The sequence below is a fragment of the Diachasma alloeum genome, unplaced genomic scaffold (assembly GCF_001412515.2).
Source record: "Diachasma alloeum isolate Michigan unplaced genomic scaffold, Dall2.0 Dall_scaffold_00181, whole genome shotgun sequence".
NCBI lineage: Eukaryota > Metazoa > Arthropoda > Insecta > Hymenoptera > Braconidae > Diachasma > Diachasma alloeum.
The window spans coordinates 219733-229141 of NW_021680347.1; the positions used below are offsets into that span (position 1 = coordinate 219733).

At 38.4% G+C, this 9409-nt stretch overlaps 1 protein-coding gene across 1 annotated transcript in view; it reads left to right on the forward strand.

Annotated features, from left to right (window-relative positions):
- Positions 1–9409, forward strand: part of LOC107045707 (tRNA dimethylallyltransferase) — a 137758-nt gene that overhangs the window by 59187 nt on the left and 69162 nt on the right. The window contains exon 4 of the mRNA XM_015268044.1: positions 5138–5273. Coding sequence (XP_015123530.1) covers positions 5138–5273 — 136 coding nt within the window. The remainder of the gene's footprint in view (positions 1–5137; positions 5274–9409) is intronic.

Here is a 9409-nt window from a genome sequence, read left to right on the forward strand (position 1 = left end):
GGGGGGGGGGGGGGGGAATTGAAAAGAAAAATGAGTAATTGTGCGTTCGAGATGGATTGAGTCGATAGGAGGCTGCTGGGCCGAGTGAAAGCGGCTTTTCCAATCGCTCAAGGTATACACCAAGTATATCTTTAGTTCAACCTGGTACCGGTGGTATTCAAGCTTCCGTTGCTCTCGATTTCGATTCCCGCGCGCCTCGTACATTGTTGCGTAAGGGAAATAACTACTGGAGCGTGGAAAAATCATCGTCGGGGTTGATTTATCAATATGGGTCAAGAAGTACGTGGATAACATTATTGGCTAAAAGATGACCCCTCACTTCATACAAATATCGCTTCTTTGGGCATTTCGTAATACTTTGTATCGTGTGGACTAATCCGGGATTCAACCTCAAGGTTTTTTTTTCTTCATTCCCAAATGAATTGCTAGTGACATAACTGGTGCTAGTAAGGCCGCATATATCTACATTGAACTCTGATGAACTCTCTTCATCCGCTTTTGACAGAACGGATTACGATAATACTCAACTATCTCGTTTTCTGCAAAAAATGTTTAGAGTAGAGTCAATGCAATTGGTGTGAATGCACTGAGCTGGCGCCAATAATCCAGCATACCCATTCATATTTTCATGGCGATTTAACCCTATCGATTTATGTTGATACTCAGTCATTTTTCCCATTTCTTTTCCCACCGATAAATTGTGTTTCAAAAAAAAATTGAAACATTGAACCCAAGGATGAGCTTTATCTCGCGTGAATGACGTCAGAATAACTAATCTGCGGATAAAGTAGAAACTGATGTCTCGAACGTTGACCTGCCCTTGCCAATTTATATTCGGTATCCAGTGGAGTTCTAATTCCCCTGAACGACAGCGGATGTACGACCTCCATATGACTTTTCTAATTTCATTATCAGATATTACCATTTTTTTCGTAACTTGGCCCCTTCTTGGGGCCCTCAATCCTTCCTCTCCCTCTCCTATGTAACACTTTATGTGTCCTCCGCCAGTGATACCACTTTTTTTCAACTTGCCAATTCATTCCATTTCTATTTCCTCTCCGTTCAGTTTAGAGTCTATCCATAGATAGGAAAATACGGGAGTTGGTAATGTAGTTTGAAGCTACAGTGGTTGAGTTTGAAAATAATGTGTAGGTCTTGAATTACAGAATTATGCTCGAAGCAGAGTTGAAATAGGAATAGGGTGGTCGGTGAGTCGAAACGACGAGATTCCATGTTAAATACGAAGATAGAGAGTGAGCACGATACACTCATTTATATATTCAAAGTTTTGCACGTGCATCATATCAGCTAATCTCACATGACGGTGGGAGATCAGAGCGTACACTCTTATTATTAAAATGTTTCGCAGATATACGAGTAGTCCAGGTAAGATTGAAGTGAAAATTCTAGCTATCGGTGCTTTGAACCTGACGGAAATATCAGTAAACAGCATTCGAGGTCGATACACTGTTAAAATTTGAGTGCAATTAGTGGTAGTGCTAACGTCCTCCTCCGATTTCACACACTTATGCTCGTCGCAAAGCTCTTGAAGTACTCTCTGGAAGGATTACGGTTAAGACTTCACATTATAGGAAGTCTTTTTGCGGTGTTGGAGATGTGCGATAATTGTGCATAACAGGAATCCAAACAGGAATTCCTGTGGTGAGTTGATTAGAGGGAAACAGATGATCATTTTTTATTAAAACACTGTGGTTTTGTGAATTGTTTGTTTTTCAAGTGGGTAATAGGCCTCATTTCTTCCGATATTCTTCTGTTAGATTTCATGATATGCATTGATAAAAAGGATTAGTTATTGTTAACAAATGGATTTGGTTGGAGGCTAGGGTCTATTCGCTCTCAGCAAATGGTCATTCTTTAATTATTAACAAACGTATGTTTGAGGAGCCTTGCTTGAATCGACTTTCACCTTTCAACTGAAATAAGAACCATTCGTAAACTATTAATGAATATTTATTTGGTCATATTTAACTCTACCATTCGCTAATAGTTAACGAATCTCGTTTGGAATCAATGAATCATACTATCAGTGTGGCATTTTTCGTAAAGTCCCTTGGTGTGCAAAACAAAATACTGTAATTTGGAGTGTTGTACAATTACAGATATACATTTTTGGCTGCTATTTCCGGAATACTTCTTGAAAATTCTTGTCAAGTGATAGTTCCACTGAAATTTTAAGGAATTTAGTCATAGAAAATTGACAATTTCATGGAAGTATCAATCGCAACTATGGCTTTCAATTCAATTATTCCTGGAAAATCAATAAGAAACAGAAAAATTCAGGTGAATATATTTTTGCATTCAAGATTGAAAGGAAATTAAGCGTAATTTGACACTTAATATTCAAATTTCGATTGGAAATTTAAAAAAGTTGTGGAATTTCGTTTTTTTGCTGCTAAAAAAATGAAAAATTCTATTGAATTATCACACTCTTTTCTTTGCCGGGTCAAGGGGTATTCGGAGGATAGTGCCCTCACGCGTATGAAAAAATTAAATAGAAAAACTTCGATTTTTCTATATGAATGTTCTCTTAAAATTTTTTCTATAAGAGTACTTGAAACAAAATATAGCGGAAGAAACTTTGAAAATCTGTGCCCAATAATTTTAATAGAATCCCCATAGAATTTCTTGAGAATTCCAATAGAATTTCGTACCGAATTCGCTAAGGTTTTCTATTTAATTTTTTCATACGTGCAATTCTGACTTTGACCGAAAAGAACACTGTATTCAGGGTTACATGATATTTTTCACCAAAATGTGGCGAATACCTTTCAAAAGAAGGAAAAACTGGTTTATTTGAATCAAATAAATAATTGATTTGATTCTAACAGAGGATTCATTTGATTTAAATGAAGTTTATTTAATCCAAATGAATCATTTTCCTGGGTGTACTGCGGAGTTATCCTTATTATGTTTGATAATTCCTCCACAGCCCGCAGACATGTAGAGTATTTTCGTGTTACTAATGATATATGATGAATTAAAAAAATGATACATGGGAAATCTTATTCGCATATATAGTTAGGGGTTTCTAATTTTTATTCTAACATCAATCAGCAGGACTTCCTGGGACGATTAGATTTCTCCAAATGAGAGGCATATTGTTGATGCTGATAAAAAGCCTCTTCTGTGGTTTGGGGATTTTCTTGTCCTTTGAACAGTATCATCATTAATTGCTTCCCGGGCACGTGCAGATGGAAATTACACACCGGATGTTCATATCGGGATATCAAACTATTTTTACGTATTTCCCTTTTTCTTCTTCATTTCGCTAGGTTCGGTTTTGTCAAATTACGCGGGTAATTGTATATTCATACGTGGAATTACTCACACAAAGTGGTGTAACAACGCTCAGTCGGAATCAATTGGACATTGAATGGTTCACGTAACCATACCTAGTGGTGAGGTAATAATAATATCGGAATTCAGAGAAAACAAGTCGTTATACTCAGCAAAGGATTGTAATTGTCCGTTGCATTCCATGATGAACTCAATTGTAATTTCAAGAATATTATTGGATTCCAAACATGGGTGCCTATGCGTTCTACCAAAATTGTAAAATATTCCCTTTTAATGACTCATATCTCAATTAAGGAGACACCACTATGAGTTTTAAAAATCGCGGGCGATGGGAGTGAGATTTCTCATACACTGAAGATTATATGTGTCTAAAAACGAATAATTGGTGCAAAAAAATTGATTGTTTGTTGGTCGTTGCCCTGCACACGCTTCAAATGTTTAAAATAGTTCAGGGCCTCCAATTTTTGAGCTACAGCGGTTTTTTTTTATTTTTGGAAAAAATGTGTACAATAACAATTATTTTTTTGCAATTTAACTCGTACATAGTTAATTTCGTTTTTTTTTAATCAAAAATTGAAAGTTTCTGAAAGAATCGAAAATATATTTTAAATATTATAACGTAATTTCTTTACGTATTTTACATGAATGGCGCAAATTCTTATATTAAACAAAACAAAATTAGCTGTGTAGGAGTCGAATTTCAAAAAACTGATTAATAATTGTTATTGTACACATTTTTTTTCAAAAATTTTGAATAAAACACTCTGTAGCTCAAAAATTGGAGGCCCTGGACTATTTTCAACATTTTAAGCGTCTGCGGGGCAAACGAACAATAAACCACTATTTTTTTTGCACTAATTATTCATTTTTAGACATATATAATCGATCTTCAATGTGTGAGAAATCTCATTCCAATGGGCCGCGACTTTTAAAACTCATAGTAGTCTCCCTTTAACTGGATTAATGAGTGACGTTATGATTACTGTTGATAAAAATAATTAAACAAATCACCTGTCTCGTCTAATTTGCCATAAAATTTTACGATGATCTCGTCGGATTTGTAGTGACATTATTCCTCGTGTCTAGTCTAGCATAAAAAACTCCGACATATGAGGGTGATAAAAATGTCTCACCTCCAAACGTTTTCACGGGCAATCAGTCACACTGGTGGCCTCGCTTGGATTCTAACCTACGCCAATAAATTTCAGTGGCTGTTTTGTCTTGACATCCATGTTTCGAGTCGTTTCCTGGTCGTCTACTGTAGCTGAAAAATTCTTTAAAATAACTTTTGTCACTTATGAGAGAGCACAGAAAATAAATAGGAAAGCCTCTTGTTCCATTTCCTATCCGTGCTCTTTCCGCTTGATTGAAGTGAGACCTTGGCTGGTGTGGAGAATTCGAAAATAGAAAAAACTCAGTGGATGACTTCCGTTTGATGCGAACGAACCCCATACCCATTTAAAATCACAGCTCACCCACTGTTTCAACTCCTACGCTCATCAGCTTAATTTATTTGAATATTCAATTTGCGTCTGAACTTATTTCGGGTCCCGATGGAGTATCAACACCGGGGAATAGATTCACGCTAGTGTAGATACGCGATTGAAACGAAACTCAGTTTCCTCGAGAATCTATTTTTCATTGTCTTGTAATTTATTGATGTACATCTGACATTTTTATTCAATCCTCATCCCACTTTTTGCAATATATTTCACTAAGAAATGTCTAGTTTTGTGAGTTGATAGTTGCATTTCTCATAGAGAAGAGGGTCTTTTTCTATTTTTTCTCAGAATTTAATGAAGTACTTTTTCTATTTCAGATCTTTGGAGGTTTTCGAGAATCATGGAATAACATTATCAGATATTCTGAAGGCCCAACGAAGCGCTGGTGGTTCGGGTCTCGGTGGCCCTCTACGATTCCCAAATTCTCTCATTCTCTGGCTACGATGTGATCAGGTAAATATCCAATATAACCTGAAATCCCTTCATCTCCAAGGACACAAGTTTCAGAAAATTATAATTTCCGTATTCACTGTGAGGTTGAGCATTGAATTAACCTCTGGCTGTTATTACCTCATAATAATTCATAAGCACTGCGGCTGCGATGAAATACCTCGATCAGATTTACGAGCATTTCAATTCATCTTGTATCCAGCTCACCTCTGTATACCTACAAAGAGCGATTTTGTATCCACTGGGCTGACGTCCTTGTGAGTTAACGCGGCCCCAGCACTATAGTTAACGGCATGAATTCTAGTCACCATGGAATTATTCAAGCCAATCCCGATAAATGTAAACTTTCCCTGAAACATTAAGTAACTCTGTTCTCGCTCTTATTTTCCGCTGGTCTCTACTTCTCTACTTGGCCATTGAATCCACACTAAAACCTCTCGGGCAGGCGGTGTATGTACTGGACAGCTGAGGAATAATCATGTTTTTTGCATCTAAAACACTAACTCTGAATAAAACCGACTATTCTGAAGTTTTTTTCTACTGTTCATCTTGATTTCCTTCAATCATAAATGGTTGGAAAACAGACGGAAGCCGAATGAGCGATATTACCTGAATACGGATGATACTGTTCAGTATTCCGTATAGTTGACTTGTATTCGATAATTGTTACGTTGCAAAATTCTTCGGTGCAAAATTCAATTCAATGAATGATACCGAATTTTCGCTCAGAAACATGAAATCACCCTCTCTAGTAAAAAAATCTTACATACACGGAGAGTAAACTTGGATGAAAATTACCTAGAAAATCGTAGCAAATTTTATTGTACGAAAGATAATCGAGGAGTGAATTGTAACTTACTTACTTTTCATCGAACGTCAGTTCGTCCAATGATTCTTTTCGGTCAACTTTTTTTCGTTCAATCATTTTTTCGCCCATTTTTTTTGTCAATCCAATTTTTTCTTGTAAATAATATCGAGAATTATTCTGGTTCCCCTGCTACCTACTCCAAGATCCTATCCAACAAAATCCTGTGACGTCATAATATGTTTAGTAAAAAAACACATCGATGGATTATCGATGAAAAATTGTCCTGAAATAAGGGAATTTGGATTCATTATCCTGAATCCAAAAATTATCCTGATGTATAGTACAATTTGCCGCACTGGTAGGGTATTTTTTTTTTGCCCCCATCTGCAGGTCACGGAGACGAATGGAAGTAAAATTTGAACTACGCGTTCGATACAAAATCATTCTCCGTTAGAAACAAAATTATTCGCAATATTCACGGTATAGACACCGCCACTCTACAAGAGGTCCCAGAATGGATCTGACATAACATGAGGGTAGTTCGGGAAGATTATTTGGAGACGAAAACTAATGAAATTTTTATCTCCGGCGCATCGTTAAGGAGTTATTCGTCAACAAAGCAAACATCCACTGCAAATCCCCCTCTTTTTGAAAATTCATATCTCCTCTCTCCCTTCGGCTGGGGAAATAAAAATGATGGCAATCGATTAGCTATTTAATGCACACTGATTTGAAAAAACAACGTTCTCCTATCATAATGTCCGGGTGAGAAAACTCGTAATGAATTTCAATACGACGTTATTGGCTTCCTGAACACAAGGTGACTCTAAAAATCAGAGTCAATGTAAAAAACTAGTATCTTCACTCTCATTCAATATCAGGAAATGAAATTGATTGGAATCGATTGGACATTTAATACCATTATCTCTCCCCCTTTAATGGGAAAGAGAGTATGATCTCTCCATCGGGGAATAGCGTTTGATTGGCTGTCCTTGTTTTTTTCTCTTTCGTATCTCCTCTCGGGTTTTTACGTTTTTCCCTTTATCCCACCCTCCAACCCCCTCTACTGCATTCGCCGAAGGACGAGGAAGAATCTTGAGGGAAAAACCTGCCCAGGTACAATCGTCTCGTTTACGAGACTCCCCCTCGACAATATAACTGTGAGATTGAGAGTGTCAGAAAATTTGGCCACGCAGCCGGGAAGCGAACCCGGGTCTCTCGCGTGCCAATTCCCCACTCGAACCACACAGCCACGGCCGTCGGTTGCTTGGCTGTTCTTTTTTCTTGATAACTTGAAAACAAAGCGTTCACAGTAAAAAAAAAAATCGGTGTTAACGTCCCCAGTGTGAGGGGTTAAAGATTTCGGTGTTGAAATCAACTCTGTATGGGAGTTCAATTCCCGCTCAACCTAGAACCAAATTTTAGGCGCGGAGTGGATTTTTATTTTTCACACCCAAGTGTGTTGATTACCATGTTTACGTTGACACCATGGCGGTATCAATTTTCATTCCATTCATTACTCAATTCCGAAATGAATATGCTCCGTACATTCACACCGAAAGACGGCGTGGACTTGTTTTCACTCCTTTTGATGTGGACTCAGAGTCGAAATTCACTCAGAATTTTTGACTGTGTTGGAGACAAAAATTACATCAATTTTCATCTCCAAACAACCCTCCCGAGCTACCCTCGAGACACCCTGTATACACCGTTCTCTGTAGATACTCTCTCACATTAGAACCTCGATATCGAAATAAAAAAAGTGTGAAAAATGTTTGCCGTTGTGGTGTTAAGGAGATGAGCGGTATTACTCGCTGGGCGGTACAAGCACCGCTACCCGCATATACACCCCTTCTATGGTCTTACTCTTCAAATATGCAGAAACACAGCGGTCACTGAAATACCGAGCGACTATTAAAATTCTATCGCACCTATTCTCCTACATTTCTGACCTCTACCACTGAACCTTTTAATTAATTCTACATTCCCCATCCATCTCCATTTCCCACCCTCAAATGATATTCGAAACTTCTCCCCAGAATTTCAATCTCATTGAAATGAAAACTGCGTCAGTCTCAAATTATGATGGCCTCTATTTTCATGTAAACGACTTTCCTTTCTTTATTTCAAATGGGGGAGGTTTATAGTTCACCGAACTCAATCGACACGTGTGACTCACGTGCCTTAAGGTCGCGCAGCCCCTCATGTATGTCCCTGCGACGTGTCACCATCATCAAAGCCGTTGGACATATTTTACGGTTGATTTTTAAATAGTTCAACCGTGAATTTATGATGATAGAAATGGGGAGAGTCAAACCCATAGACAACTGTCGACCAACCACAAATGATTCTTCAGCTCGTAACACGAGTCATCAAGCACCAATGACTGTCAACCCTTTTACAAACAGCTGCCCATATCTCATTATAATATATTGATTAAGCCGGGTATGTACACACAATCATAACTAAGAGACATCGCGGAAGTGATGTTGCAAGTGTGTTCCGGGGTGGGATAGAGTGAAAGGGATGTCTACTGTATGATAGAATCATCTGACGCCACGGGCTGTTCTCCAGGCTAGACGAAGCGGAGAGAAATGGGTCGAGTTTTAAAATAAAAGCCCTCCACAGTAATTCCGCCCACACCCGTGTGACGCACCTACAAGACACGTCTGTTTCTTTCTTATTCCTCCCTCAACCGTAGTTAGTGTTCGTTGTGCAGGAAGAACGTTGTAAATAAGAAGAGCACGGCGATCGGCTGTCTGAGTCTTTGGCATGGCCTTTCGGTTAGTCTTCAAATATACATTTGTGACAGAGGCCGTAGCACTTGCTCCGCTCTCCACGTGTCGTCTGGGAACTCTGAAAATCCTCGACCATGCGCAGAATAAGGCGCATTGATACATTGACAGCGAGCTTTGATCACTCGAATCGTGGGTGTTAATTAGAGGGGAGTGAGCGCTCATAATTAAGAATTGAGAAGTGATATTTGACGATTCATACTTTCCTCATTCATCCGGAAACATTAGTCTTTATGTTTCCTATACGGATGTGGGTAGAGTTCGCCCACAGGGATTGCTGATAATTTGTAATTTTTGGTATATCGTTGGACATTGCTATCCTATTGTTGATTTCATCTAAAAATAATTCGACAGCGGTGTTCGTCGCCTTTGTTGGGTTGGTTCTGATGTATCAGAAGATCTTGATCGGTCCCATGGGTCAAATGATTCAGGAGGTAGACCGATCAAAAGGAGCCCACTTCAGACTCCTTTCTCGTAGCACTGGATTCTACACTATTTCGATATCCCCTCCTCTCTCTCTTTCTCTCTCTCTCTCT